The following is a 15,938-nucleotide window of genomic DNA, read 5'->3' as shown; positions in this document are numbered from 1 at the left end:
TGTCTGCAGTGTTTGTTAACATAATGAATCACAGCTGGAATCCTGTTACGCTTCCTGAGAATATAACCTGAACGTGACCCCATTATCTTGTATTTCCCATTCTCATATAGCTGTTTCTTATCATAAACAGGGATTTTCACTTGGCTCTTATGAGCATAATTTTCAGCTGAAAAATTATACAAACTCTGGAGAGCTAATGCTGGTATTCAAAACACATGTTTAGCTGGTGGAATTCAAATAATGTTCCCAAGACTAAACATGCCTAAGGGAAGGCCGACAGGCCACCAGTGCAGGCTCATGCTTGCAAATAAAGTGGCAAGGTCCTGATTCTGGACATCCCCGCCTGGCAGGATCAGATTTTATTTAATCAATTTGTACAACCATTGCACTATTTGAACGAGCAATCATCTTTACCCTCATTTTCCAAGCAAACAAGTTACCTACACTATTTCAGACATTCACAATAATGAAATATTCATGTTCTGATTTATGCTTTCAAAAAAATGATCAGAAATGAGGAGAAATGGGCCTGGAAATTCAGACCGTATTCCAGCTTCACCATGGACCAATGCTGAGGAAAGAAGAGGAACTCTGCATTGGGAGTTAAAGTCAAAGGAGCTTCAAGGATTTATGGGTCAATAAATATCTAATTAGACCACTTTGAACATGAAAAATATTAACACACCACCAAATATGTGGATCTTTAAAGTCCTCCAGATCCAAGGAGGAAGGAGAGATGTTGTTCAGGGAGACCAAGGAGGAATTGTTAAGAGTCATGTGGTGAAACAGAGATTATACATATCAGGAAAAATGTCCTAACAGTGCGGTCCATTGGACTATGGAATAATTCCCTAAGGAATGGTGGAAGCCTCATTCTTTAAGGCATACTCGAGGCCAAACTCCACCTTCAGACAGGAGCATGAGAATTCAGTGGGAGCTATGATGCTGAACTGGTTTCCAGTAGCTCTCAGGAGTCAGTCCACAAAAGGTAACATTTTAAGATGACTAGTTATGCACTTTGAGGGAAACTCACCCCTGTGCAGAAGGTCAGCACAAGGGACTATGTGCCACATAAGCCTACTTGTGAGGATTTAAGTGGAGCATAAGAGGCACATAGGGCCCTTTGCATAAGACAGCATTTCACACTTTGAGTGAAATTCACACCCAATGAGGACAGCCTGAAATAAGCAGGTAACTCATTACCTTGCAGAGCGTGGCTTTATGTTTTGTTTTTGTTTTTTCTTTTGGGGGGGGGGGTTCACACTCTCATTTTAAAAGAACCAACACCCTATTTCATTTTTTTAACACTCCTGGACTAAAAAAAATTTAGGCCAAATCTCAGCCCAAAGCATTTTTTTTTCTTACTTGTGAACTACAAACAATTGACAAATAGGGTTTTCCAAAGGTAGCATTATGTCCTTTAATTTAGAAGCTGAATCACAGTAAGTGTTAGAAAGTTTACGGCACCTCTAACTACCTATGGTGGTGACCGATAGCTTTGTTGCTTCGAATAACCTACATTAAAATGGGAACATCTGTACAGGCTGGTATTAGATTAATGATGAAAAATTGCATACCTAATTGATGTTTTTTCTACTATAGTTCAATTGTATAAATATATTCAGATACTTTTAGGTTTATGCGTAAAGTGAAATTAATAGGAATTAAGATACTAAAGAACTTCTAAATACAATATTCATTTCTGAAGAACTTTAGAGCTCAGAGGTTATCAGAATATTGGACCCAATTCTGCTCTCAGTTACAGCAGTGCAAATCCAGAGTAACTCCATTGACTTCAGTAGAGTTAATCCAGATTTATGCTGCTGTAACTGAGAGCAGAATATAATCCACTATATTTAAATATATCATCAGTGTTATAATCATGGGGCCTGATTCCCATTTACACTAAGGCCATTCTTCCAGTGTAAAGGGCCTTGAAATGGGAGTAAATTATATTTACATCCATTTTAAGGCTCTTTTGCCCTGCTAGTGATGTAAAATGGCCCTAGTGTAATGGGAATCAGATCCATATTTGTTTATATAGGACCAGAACCCGCACAAGCCAACTGGAGTTATTCCATTGATGTCAATGGGCACAGGATCAGGGCTTGTTCAACTGTACTTTCACTTATCCCTTCAGAAAACAATTATTTATGACCTACACAGCATATTTCTAAGTCTGTGGGAAAGTCTGCTGCAATTTGATTCCTTGGTTCAAGCTGTTTAACAGGAAAAAATGCCCACAGATGAACCTACTTGGCTTTCTAGCATTACGGAGCTGATGGAGTTCACCCTCAAAGCTAAGAAGCCGGATTAAGAAAATAGTAGGCCTGTTTGCTTAAAAGCATCAACAACGTCAATTTAAAAAAAAGTTCAAAGCCAAGAGTATTTACAAAAGCAAGAATGTCAAAGGCCAGGAGCTAGAATTACCTTGTCACACCATATTCCGGGGGAGGCTGGTATCTGACAACTGCTCCTTCCGTTCTTGCTGGCAGAGGAGCAGGGTAGGAGGGTTTGAGAATCTGCATCATTCCCGAGTGCTGGTCATTATAAAACAACCCATGTTCCTGAGTCTTGCTGACTGGTGACACCACCTGCTTGGCTTTGTAGGGGTACTCGGGCGGGGGACCTCTGGGATCCATTCCTTTGCCAGAAGGCTGCGTGGGTGGGGGTCCTCCAGTTTTGAAGCCTTTGTTGCTCCCTGAGGTAGGAGGGTGTTGCTTAGCACCATTTCTCTCCAAAGACAGCTGCATTATCCTCTCGCTTAGAGATCGGACATGACCCTGCTTAAGTTCTTTAAGTGCTTCATCTTTATGAGCCTGCCCACTGTTGGCCCGATTCACAGTTGGCCTCCCTTCTGTTCTCGATTTCTGACTGGACACTCCAGCAATGTAAAAACTTGGGCCAACAGCACCTGGCTGCTGGCCCCTAAAAAACTGGGACTGAGCCTTCGCCTCCTCATAAGTTGGTAGTTCTTCATTGTTCTGATGAGGCTGTGTGGCCCTGGACTGTTTCTCCATCACAGTATTGTCCACCTGATGTTCTTGCCCCTGAGGTTCCTGGCGTGCTGACTGCTGGAGCATTTGTGGGTCTTCTTGTGTGAGGTTTTCTGTGGAAGAAAGTGTGCTTGTAGTGCTGTTGGATGGTCCTGCGCTCCCTGTGGCCTGGTGCTGAATTGCCAGCAGATTCATGTTCTCATTTGGATTGCCATACCTCAGCTGCTCCTGGATCAATCGCTGTAATACTGTTCCAGCTGCAACATCCTCTGAACCTCTCATTTCCACCTCTGAGATCCCAAGGAAGTTTGAAGTGTGGAAGTTGCAAAGAGTGTCCTCAACTAAACATAGAACAGAAGAAAATCAGGGTTTATGTTTTCTGATGACACCATTATTTAAGGCTGGCAACTGCTGAGAAATCATCTAATCCTTTTACACTATAGTGCCCAGCTTCCTCTCCTCCTTACCAAACAATGCAGTATAACGTTGGGAAAACTCTGAAATGCTATTAAAAATAATGAGGTTGTACAGGTGTAATTAAGAGTAGAATCTGGACATGAATCTACTATCTTAGTCCAGTAATTTGATCTATTTCTAACAATGCCATCTCTACATGATTAACAGTAATTTTGACATGTCAGTTCTAACAAGATGATAGGGTGACAGATGCACTGCTATGTAAATCAGATCTGCTTATATAGTACCTTGGCTGTTCTATTCCCAGGTGTCAGGCACCTTAGAAATATCACAGATAGGCAAATTAGATAAAATATCTTCCATAAATGACACAGAGAATAAAAAGGATAATGCAATATCCTGAGCCACAGGAGGACAGGAGCTAAGGAAAAGTCACAAATCTCCAAGTACTGTATTTTAGGGGCCAAATACCACATTAATTTGCACGCTGTGAAACTCACTGACTTCAGTAAGGTTGCACAGGTTGTGAGTAACTGCAAAATACTGACTATTGTCTGAATTGATTCCAATCCACTTTTTCAACGCTTGAACCCACTCACCTAGTTTTCTACTGGAAACAATTTGCAGCTCATATAACGAGGAGTCTTTGTGGCACCTTAGAGACTAACAAATTTATTTGGGCATAAGCTTTCCTGGGTTAGAACCCACTTCATCAGATGCACGGAGTGAAAATACAGGAGCAGGTATAAACACATGAAAGGATGGGGGTTGCTATACCAAGCGTGAGGTCAGTCTAATGAGATAAATCAATTAACAGCAGGATACCAAGGGAGGAAAAATAACTTTTGAAATGGTAAGAGAGTGGCCCATTACAAACAGTTGACAAGAAGGTTTGAGTAACAGTAGGGAGAAATTAGTATTGGGGAAATTAAGTTTAGGTTTTGTAATGACCCAACCACTCCCGGTACAATGTACATAGCAGAGGGGCATTGCTGGCCCATGATGCCATATATCATATTGGTAGATGTGCAGGTGAACGTGCCCTTGATGTGATATATGCTATCATGTGCCAGCAATGCCCCTCTGCCATGTACATTGGCCAAACCGGACAGTCTCTATGCAAAAGTTAAATGGAAACAAATCTGACATCAGGAATCATAACATTCAAAAACCAGCAGGAGAACACTTCAATCTCTCTGGTCACTCAATAACAGACCTAAAAGTGGCAATTCTTCAACAAAAAAACTTCAAAAACAGACTCCAAGGTGAAGCTACAGAACTGGAATTAATTTGCAAACTGAATACAATCAGATTAGGCCTGAATAAAGACTAGGAGTGGTTGGGTCAATACAAAACCTAAACTTAATTTCCCCAATACTAATTTCTCCCTACTGTTACTCAAACCTTCTTGTCAACTGTTTGTAATGGGCCACTCTCTTACCACTTCAAAAGTTATTTTTCCTCCCTTGGTATCCTGCTGTTAACTGATTTATTTCGTTAGACTGATCTCACACTTGGTAAAGCAACGCCCATCCTTTCATGTATTTATACCTGCTCCTGTATTTTCACTCCATGCATCTGATGAAGTGGGTTCTAGCCCACAAAAGCTTATGCCCAGATAAATTTGTTAGTCTCTAAGGTGCCACAAAGACTCCTCGTTATTTTTGCTGATACAGACTAACACAGCTACCACTCTGAAACCTTTGCAGCTAATGAATTGCAAAAAGTGAAATATGTAGCTGGGGTCTTCGCTGAATTTCCTAGACTGTAACAAAGCAATAATTCTATCTACACAATCTCACCAGGGCTTGCTTCCTCCTCACTTACCATGCACCAGTTTCACAGGGGTGTAACTCCACCGAGACCAATGAAGTTACTCTTTAGAGACACCAGTGTAAACGAGATTAGAATCAAGTCCTCAGGAGTTGGATATAATCATCACAAATTGTTAGGCAATGAGGAAGCACCATTCTGTGTTCATTTTTTGAGGTCACTCTTGGAAATGTTATTTCTGAAGCCTGCTGTTCTCAGTTCTCATAGCAGTTTTTTAGAACTATTTAAAAAAAATGCATTTGAAAGTAATTAAAAAAAGAATGTTCTCTCGAGGTTTGGTACCTCCCTGAGGTTTCATCTGTTATTGCTCACACTGTGTGATCACTTACATACAAAATTGGATGCCAGATAGAAAAGAAAAACCCTCAGCTCTCCACTATGAAAATAGGTCACTTCTATTAACATTTTTGTGGCAAAGTCTTAAAGATGACTGTAGGGTTTGCAGGGGAGAGTGGATACCATGCTGTTTCACTACAGTCATGATACACACTCTGCAAAGTTCCTTCAGAGGACATTATCTGCCTATGCAGGGTCTAATCACTGCCAGGAAGTGCTTTGATCACAAGATGTCCATTTAGTTGAAGTCAATGGGACTGCTTAACCTGCTAAAAGCTACACATGTGCTTAACTGCTTTGCTGGATCAGTGCTGGATCAGAGCTTGAGTCAGAAAACACATATGTAAAAATCACTAAAATGTAAACATTTTCACACTTTGCAAAGGGATAGATTCCATTTAAATCTGCAAAATAACGAAGGGGTAATTTTTTTTAAAATAGGCCCGTAAAATGAGCCTGCAAAATGTGCAGATGCAAAAACATCCATTTATGTGCTCAGTTGGATACCTGCACATGCATTTACCTAATCTGTACCAGCAGTTGCCTACTTTTCATTTACAGCTGTTATTACTATTGATTTATATTACCGTAGCATCTAGAAGCCACTTCCAATGATCAGGGCCCCATCGTGCTGACCCCCTGTAAAAATATTCTTTCCCCTACGAGTTCTCAATCTAGGTTATGACAATAAACAACATGTGGATGAGATAAACACATCAGAGGTGGCAAATGACACGATCACAGTGAAGAAAGCAAGTTATCATACATAAGCAGAGAACATAACATAAGAACAGCCATATTCAGTCAGACCAAAGGTCCATCTAGCCCAGTGTCCTGTCTTCCGAAAATGGCCAATGCCAGGTGCTTCAGAGGGAATGAACACAACAGGTAATCATCAAGTGATCCATCCCCTGTCGCCCATTCCCAGCTTCTGGCAAATAGAGGCTAAGGACACCATCCCTATGATGGAGGTCTCTCTACAGCACCTGCCTAGCCAGTCATCCATTTGCACCCTACGTTCTATATTTTAGGGACACACTTTTGTTGCCTATTTTTGAAAACTTGACCCAAAAGGACTGATCTGTGCTTATTTTTCATAGGATTCTTGCAGTCCTATTCCCTAAGCAGAGAGCCATCCACCTTGGTCTAACTGTCCAGTGAAGAGTAATTGAGTACTGCAGTGTAACATGATATGTTGCACTGGGTGAAAAATGACACAGGATCAAATCCAGATCTCTCACTGAAGTAAATGGCAACATTTCCCTCAACTTCAGTGGGAATCAAGATTTGGCCCATGATTTTTTTAAGTTTTTACAGATCATTCTGAAGAAACTCTAAATTTCTCTTCAAGAAGTCGATAACAGAAAAAGGAACTGGAGTTAATTTTACAGGTAGGTGTGTAAGGGTTGTTGCTTGCTTACCAGCTTTATTTTTAGCACCACTGACTGTCTCTGCTGTTAACGGGGAAACATCAAGCCTGTCGGTAAACAGTTGATGGTCCTGGTAAAGAAAGCCAATGTCTTCCAGTATCTGGACAGGGCTACTGGGGTTGTAAGAAGCAGATAGGGGGCCTATAAGAAAGAAAAATGGGATGTCAGTGCCAATAAAACAGTCGGGGAAAAGTCTTGCTGCCATGACTCACGTTAGCCGTATGTTGGAATAATGAACTGAGTCTTGCTGAATGATCTGAGTGGCTCTACTGGAGTATCCAGACCTTTTTTTTATTCACATCATTTCGGATTTAGGGCCCATTCCTGCCAGGTCTGAGTGCTTTCTGGTGAGGTGCTGAACAGATTCAACTCCCATTGATTTCACTGAGAGCTGAGGGCACTCAGAATCTCTCAAGAGGTGTTCTGCACCTTGCAGGATTGGTCCTTTACGATGGAAAATGTATCCAAGGTCAGCCACCCAGCTAAGGGCTGCACAGGACAAATTTTCAATATAATGTAACACTGCTTTTTCTAGCGTACCAAGAAGGTTTATACTACACCATAATTTCAAACACGACTATTCTGCGCAGTTATACAAGCCACGGGAAAAAATATGCCTTAAACCTAACCATAAATGAAAAGAAAGCACAGCTGTGCTTTGAACCAAACACAGGCGGCAATTCCAGCTGTCAGAGGCCCAGTAGGTTCAAAACTAAGCACTGAAAGCTTCAGAGCTCTGAGATTCAGAATTTACTATATTCAGTCCTCGTTCAATGCCACAAAAGCACTGTTAGACCGAGGCACCAGTGACTGTTGAAGGCCTGCCACGCTGTGAACCCTCAGGAATCTAGACTATTGTTCTATATCATTGGAAAGCTGGGAAACCCTCGCCCCTAAAGACATAAAGAATTAATTTCTAGCCCTGACAGGGTATGTAACATAAGATCATAAAATCACATTATTTTGATTACTAATTTATTTCCATCATCACTGCATCCCCTTTTTAATCTGACATGATTTTAATCTCTAGAGCTAGGAATAAATATTTATGCCATCTCAAACAGCCGGGGAATCTCTGATTTCACAGGATATATAAAGCATTAACGTTCAACTCGAGTGATGTATCAGCTCCCAAAAGGCCTTGCCTAGACAATATCTTGACCTGCTAAAATCAAGCTAAAGCAGTTAAACTGTGTCTATATTGATATATGGTGGAGTTTTAAATTGGGTTAAGATAGGTTGATTGAGCTAATCCCATTGAGAAAAGCAACTTTTTTTTCTTAGTCTGGACAAGGCCCAAACTGGAATTTGGCTATAATACAAGGGCTGACACCATGGCTCCTAAGAAATGCACTGGGATCTTGAATGGTCATAAGTGGCCTGAACCTTGTTTTCACATGTCATCTGAATGGAAGTCATTCAAACTGCACAAAGCCAACAACACCAAGATAGCACATTGGATATGAGGAACAAGTACCATCTATTGAATCATCAATGCCATTTCTTGCACCCGTTTAGCTTTTGAGGTCTCCCATCCAAATACTGAGCAGGCCTGACCCTGCTTAGCTTATAAAATTTGGCAAGAGCATAAATCAAGGTATAGCCACAAAATAGTAATGGGAAGTATATCTGGAGATTGTATTATTGAAAGAAAGGGTTGAGAAATCCAAATATCTGAAACAATCCCAATGGCAGCATTCAATTCGATCTGAAGTCCATGACGCCTTTTACATGGAAGTTCACTGAACTCATGAATAACACTCAACTAATTCAGAACATAATTGTTTCGTAGAGTACCATCACCACCACATAGGTAGAGATAACATGATTCAGTATGTACAGATATTCTTAATATGGTAAAACGAAGATCTAGCTAGAGCATGAACAGAACCACATCAAGGATAACTATGCTTACATTTCTTACGGCTGCCATAATGCTAACAAAACTTAGAAGCATGTCTTCTACTCTCTTCTGCTCACTACTCCACCTACTCCCTTGACTATATTCCTCCTGATTCATGAGTTCCCTTACTCCCTCTGTCTCCCACATCCTTAACCACTCTCTGTCACCTAACTCCTTTCCCCTGCCATCAAGCATACCAGTGTGGACACTTGTCTCAAAGAAGATTCCATCCAACTACCTCACTCCCTCTTTCCCTTTACTGCTCAATTCCTTGAATGTACTGTCTAATCCTTCTGCCCAGACTTCCTCTCCGCTAGATCCCTCCCAGTCCTCTTCAATCAGCATCTGCCTGCTGTGTTCTACTGAAAAAGCCCTTTTCAATGTCATCAGTGAACCTTCCTGGCCAAGTGGCATGGCCTCCTCTCTGTCCTCATGCTCCTTGAACTATGGCCTTTGAAATGGTCCATCACTTCCCCATCCTCCTCAAATCTCTCTCTGTCTCTCTCTCTCTCAGGATTCAGAGAGCCTGACTTCTCTTGTTTCTCTGCTTATCTTTGATTCTACAGGGTCTCTCTCAGCTGCTCCACCTCCTGTTCCCCACTCTTTCTATCAGAGTCTCTTAGGGAGCTGTCCATGAGCCTTTCCTTTTCTCCCTCTGCACCTTTCCCCTGAGAATCCTCATCCAGTTGCACAACTTAAATCACCACCATGCTGATAGCTTCCAGATCTACTTCTTCTTACCTAAATTATCCCCTGCAGCCAAATATGCACCCTGTCTGCCTTTTTGATTTCTCTTTCTCACTTCATCTTTACTCCCTTCTCTAGTCTATTGTTGTTAGCTCCAGCCTCTTCCAGCTATTCTTGGCAACATCCATGACTCCTCCTTCTCCACCATCAACACTGTTACTGACATTAATCCTGCTAGTTTTTTCTCTATCACCACTCCCAAGTCCACCTGTTTCTCTCAACTCCCACCATGTCCAGGCCTTAATTGCCTCTTGCCTCAGTTGCTGCAGTCTCCTCCTTCCGGCTTCTTAAATTATCATCTCAGCCCTCCTTTCAATCAGTCCAAAATGCAACCACAAAATTCATGCCCCTTGCCCACAACTCAGACCATGTCCAACCTCTCTTCAAATTCCATCACCACCAGCTTCTCATCACTATCTGCATCAAAGTAAATTCCTTGTCCCTGCTTCCAAGCCCAGCATAACCTGGCTTAGGCCTACCATCTGCTCTTTCCACTCCACCTCCTGTCCCCAGACTCTACTCAAACTGCATGACTCACCTTCCCCTTTGTGTCCTTCTCCAGGTCTTGGTTCTGAGCACGCTTCCACGCTGCCCAATAAACCTTCCCTCCTTGCCTCAGCCAAAACTATCTCCATTCTCCTTAAGACTCACTCCTTCAAGGAGGTCTGTCCTCATTAGTCATCTCCTCAGATTGGTGTTTACCAACTAGATGACCATTTACTAATTATATGAGTAAAAATATTTATTTTACTTTAAAAAAAAATCCATCCAAAAGTCAGAGAACTACTAAACCATGAGCTAAACTGCATGCCTCATTCACTCTGCCTTATCTAGTTTCCATTACCCCCTCCTGTGTCTGAATACTCCCTGTCTATATTGTTTTTCTAGGCTGAAAAGTTCTTTTACAGCAGTGATCTCGAACCTGATTCTCACCTCCCACTGGTTTCACACTGGTGCAGCCTGGACATCAGCGGATGTCCTTTTGACTTACACCAGTTTAAGCTTAGGGAGAATCAGATTCTTCATCTGTTTGTAGCACATGGTTGTCATCAAATAAATAATAAATGACAACAGCATACAGCATGTGGGCGAGTCTGTACAGTCTTTGCAGGAGAGAAAAGCAGCCAAGGATAACAGAAAGTAATTTACCCTGATTACTCAGAGTAAGATAAGGATAACTGAATATTCGATAGCACACACCACACACATTTTAAATAACATTTGCTTTCAACAAGCCAAGCTCTGCTCTCAGTTTCACTAGTGACTCTTCCCTGAATCAATTCCACTGCCCTCAGTAGGGCTAAATGAGTAAAACTCAGGACAGAATTCAACCCAATATCTTCATAGGCATTGATATGCAAACTCTTTTTTTTTTTTTTTGGTATCCAGAGGAGAGAAAAGCAGAGTTGCCATGAAATGTTAATGAATTCACCATTTGATCGTTCAGAGTAGGCATGATCTGTTGTGCAGAATATCTATATTTAGAAAGCAACATGAAAAGATTACTCAATTGGGTGAATATAAGGCAGAAGAAAAGACTGTCAGATTAGCAAGGTAAATTGTTCTGGAATTTGTGTTGATACCGATATAGACCAAATATATCTATATTGAACAGAATTTTCATTTCTAACATGATTATATCGCATTCTGCTACAAAATAACATGGTAGCAGCCTAACCCTGCCTACCTCACACACACAAAATTTCCTATGAATTAATCAGTGGGAGCTTTGCATAAAACAAGCCTAGATTTGCTTTATGACTATAAGCTGTGTACTGTAGCACGTCAGAAAAATCTAAGCAAGGAAAGCAAACTGAATCATCCAGCACTGCCAACCCCAAACATTCAAAAATCATGAATCAGGATTCCAAAATAATGAGACTGTCTTAAAATCATGAGATTTTTTAAAAATAATAGTAATTTGGGGTTCTTTTTACTTGCCTTCTGGTTGTTGAGACTTTAGTACTCGGGTCATGTTTTCAACCTTTTCTCTGCAGCCACAAGGGTTAGCAACTTCCTTTTTCAGTGAAAACAGAGATTCTCACGTAATCACTTGTCTCCAGGAGCCGAGGGTTTAAATAAAACATCAATACCACAAGACTCTTGCTACAATCACAAAAGTTTGACAACCAGGATGATCTCCCAAAGTGTTTACATGCAGGGCCAGATTCTGACCTCAGTTACACCAGTCCCAATCCCAAGTAACTCCAGGCAGAAATCATCCCTCTCTGCTTTGTCTCTGTTACTGTAGTGGTGTTTTATGTTCAGTGTCCATAAGTTTGAATAAAATGTCAGATTTAATTGGCACAGGAAACATACACCAGTTTGCGTGTAAGACAGATAATGGTTGCTGAAAGATCCATGTTTCGCAGAGGGCCTTAACCCAGACCATAGACAATAAAATAAAACTTGAAAGGTATTTAAGCTTAATAATTAGTTTCAGTCCGAGGCAGAGGTCTCTTTCCTCTTTGAGTATGATGCTATTAATGGAGTTTCAACAACTGACTTTTCTTTTCCGGAGGAGAAGGGACTGCTCCCAACAAAGACAATGGCAAAACTTCCATTTATGTGAATGGGAGCCAGCCCTAAAACAGTTCCAAAACTGCTTCAGGGCTGAGCCAACAGAATTCACCCCAAGGTTACTTCACCATGCACAGCCTTTGTTCCCAGGTACAAACTCTTAGAGATGGTGACTCACCTCCTTCCAACAAGGCAGCGATTCCCAAACTTTAACAACCCGTGAACCCCTTTCACTAAAATGTCAAGTCTTGCAAACCCCCTCCTAAAAATTAATATTTCCAGTGATTTTCTCCTTTACCTGAGTATAAATTATAAAAACAGTGATCTTGGAAATATAAAGTTTGTTTTTATGACATGCTTATTACACACTATTTATTATTATTTATCATTACAGTATTTTATTAGATTATGAAAACGGTAACACTCTTCCAAGATCTCACTTTCATAGCTTGTATCACTTTGAATAACCCTGTTATAAGACAAGGCTCCTATGTTTCAACAAGGAGTATCAGATGTGAAAAAGCATGAAGGTATTTAAGAAGCCAACTCAGAGTTCCTCCTACACAAGCATTCAGGTCTTGAGCAATCCAGGCAAACAACGCACATTACAACAAAGCTTAAACTTGTTCTCCATAATCATTTTAAAAACAATACTAGCTACCTATTTAATTTTAAAAACAGCAAAAAATATCCACCTCCCTTTCCATTTCTTATAAGGAGTCTTGAAGTTTAAATCTCCTTACTGTGATAGATATGCTTGCTTTGATCTGCTTAACCTTTGGAAGTCCAGGGGCTCCGGGCTGCTGGCCCCGGGCTGCCCAGGGTCCCTAGGGAGATCGTTGGCCACCATTAGGGAATTTTTTCCCAAGAACCCCCTGTAACATTTCATGAACCCCAGTTTGGGAACCACTGCAACACGGCATTTTATCACACTGCTCCCCAGAGGTGGATCGCCCCGCTCACTCTGTCCCAATCGCCCTGCATTCAAGCCCCTTTTTAAAAAATCACATCTTCCACCATGCCCAACAGAAGTGAACCTGGACAGGAGAAAATGCCTGAACACGAAGGGTAAGACCAACAACCAGACAAGGAAGATTTCTCCCAGAGATTTCTCCCATCCTAAGCAGCCCTTTCAGGGGGCCTCCCACAAGCTCCAGCCTAGGGTGAGGCCTGGGGCTGGTAGGAATGGGACTAGCGGGATTCTGAGCAATGCTTCTTCCCTGAGGCAGTTTACGGTGGGCTGCCCAAGTGACACTAGGAGGAGTTTTGGCCCCTGGAGCAGCCCAAATTCAAGGTGCAAAGGCAGCTTAAAGCATAAGAAACACATCACAGAATCTCACCCTGCATCCTCTGGATTTCCTAGTGTGATCCATCTTCCACATGTCTTGATCTTACGAATGAACTCTTTGGGGCAGACAATGTCTTCATTTCTGTATATCGTACATTTCTGTATATCGTACGATGTCATAGTCCATATCGCACAACGGCGCTGGTACTAAACCAACTAAATAGTAACACGAAACTCAAGTTCTCACTTTTCCTTGTCCTCATGACAATGCAATGAAGAAAATCTCTTTGAGAGTCTTTAATGGCCCTGCAGGCTAGGGTGGCAGGATTCTGGGCCAGCCTGCTGGGAACATCAGGCGAAGTGGCAGCCTTCCACAGAACACACATGCTGCTGGCCCAGTTATGGAACGCCTGCAATCACTAGACCACACTGAAGCTGCCTGGAAAAGATTTAGAGGGCCAGTGCTCCATGCAGAAGCAGTGCTATTGAAAACCAGTGCTGACAGCAAATGGGAGGGCAGGAAGAGAAAGTTGATTGGCAGCAAGAGAATGGCAGGCAGCACATGTGACCGTATGAAGGCTGATTCTGAGAGAGACTGAGACGAGGAGTTGGCTCCTTAGAAAGCTACTATTTGTATCTCAAACAAATTAAAGCAGCAGGTTATCTCCTACACTGAAAAATAAACTGAATTTGGGAGCATTGCTGGGAAGTAAAGTAGAACAGGAAAAACAGAGGGACGGATGTGGCAGGCGTTTATTTTCTAGCTCTTTGGCTCACAGTGGGTCTTTTGCTTTACCCTGTCTTGAAAGGGGCCTTTTCATTCTTGCATGGATTACATAATCAGCTGTTTGTTCTTTAATCATCTGAAGAAAGGGGTGGAAGGTGCTTGCTTTACCACAACATTGTTTTTAAATTGGGAGCTACAAAGAAAAGGGAAGTGGTTAGGATCTGGGAAGACAAGAGGGACACAAAGATGTGTGTGGGTGTATGCAAGAGTACTAAGACTAGGAGAAGTCATGTGGGAGTACTAATAGACCATTATTATTTATATTACAGTAGCACTTAGGCTCTAACCAGATCAACTCCCCATTGTGCTAGATGCTGTACAAACAAATGGCAAGAGAGAGTCCCTCCCAACCCCAAAGAGTTTACAGTCAGAGGTCCTGATTCACCACAGCACCAGTGCAGGGATAGAGGAAAGACAGTTTCACAGCACCATGAATTGGGGCCTCTGTATCTAAAGCCAGGTACATGCAGGACTGGCCCACCTGTGGTCCCAAATGCAAACCAGGTATTTGCTTCTAGTTCAGGCGACTGGTAATGGAGTCCATCACTTTGAGCTCTTTCAATTCCTCCCTCCAGTGGTAGTAACCCAAATCTGTGACCATCTCACGGCTGTTGACTGACCTATGTGAAATGGGTTGCTGATCTCAGTCCATTTCCTAAGAGACGTATATCCACATTATCAAAACACCATCCTAAAACTGGGAGCCTAGCAATCTCAGCAGAGGAACTAAGGTCTATTGACTGTCTCTGTTCTGTGGTAACAAGGGGCAGAGGTGCCAGCTTCCTCCTTGCCCTGGGGGTGCTCAACCCCCACTCTGCCCCAGGTCCTGCCCCCACTCCACCCCTTTCCCCCAAACCCCTCCCCACCTCTTCCCGCCCAATTCTGCTCCCTCCCCTTAGCACACCTCCCCTCCTCCCTCCCGCCGCAACACTTCCTGCACGCCACGGAACAGCTGATTGCAGAAGGCGGGAGGCGCTGTGAGGGAGAAGGAGGAGTTGATCAGTGGGGCCACTGGTGGGCAAGCGGTGCTGGAGGGGGAGAGCGAGGAGCAGGCTGTCAATGAGTGCTAAGTACCCACTAATTTTTTCTGTGAGTGCTCCAGGGCTGGAGTACTCATGGAGTTGGTGCCTATGACAAGGGGAATTCAGCCACCAATGCTGTTAATTCATCCCCAACATTCACCAGCACTGATTCCACTTTACAAACAAATATTGTTTAGCTCAATCAGCTCCTGTGAACAACATCCTTCTAGACATGATTCAGATGGGCCGACTAATCCCATCCCTTTCCTTTGCTTTCCTTTCCTTTCCTCGTAGCACTTTTGTTTTCTTCTAATTCTATTATCCAACATATGGATGTAACTGAGCAAACGTAGCAGCTGAATCAGTGAGACCCTTCATTAGCAGCATTTCTTTAACTGGGTAATTACAGATATAGTCCCAGCTGTCCCCTCTGCTTCACTGTATACTGGCCAAGAAAGGGGAGTTTGGAGCTGACGCCCGCAGCCAATGAGACCAGAAGACAGGCTCCTCCCGCTGCCGCAGACCCTTTAAAAGGATCAGTCTTGAAAGCAGAACTTCCTGGAGCTTTGGTAGAAAGCAGCTAAGACAAACACCTCCACCTCTGATGAAGTGAGCTGTAGCTCACGAAAGCTTATGCTCTAATAAATTAGTTAGTCTCT

General features: G+C 42.4%; 1 protein-coding gene across 2 annotated transcripts in view; it reads right to left on the bottom strand.

Moving 5' to 3' along the window:
• Positions 1-15,938, bottom strand: part of AMOTL1 (angiomotin like 1) — a 154,818-nt gene that overhangs the window by 79,177 nt on the left and 59,703 nt on the right. The window contains exons 4-5 of one of the 2 annotated variants that reach the window (XM_084617772.1): positions 7,004-7,153; positions 2,431-3,337 (exon numbers count right to left, since the gene is read on the bottom strand). In XM_084617772.1, coding sequence (XP_084473898.1) covers positions 2,431-3,337; positions 7,004-7,153 — 1,057 coding nt within the window. The remainder of the gene's footprint in view (positions 1-2,430; positions 3,338-7,003; positions 7,154-15,938) is intronic. The other variant, XM_084617773.1, reaches the window with a different exon arrangement.

This window comes from Lepidochelys olivacea (assembly GCF_965140295.1).
Source record: "Lepidochelys olivacea isolate rLepOli2 genome assembly, chromosome: 1".
NCBI classification, from domain to species: Eukaryota; Metazoa; Chordata; order Testudines; family Cheloniidae; genus Lepidochelys; species Lepidochelys olivacea.
The sequence above is the reverse complement of the archived record's forward strand: the minus strand, read 5'-3'. Positions and strand labels throughout refer to the sequence as shown.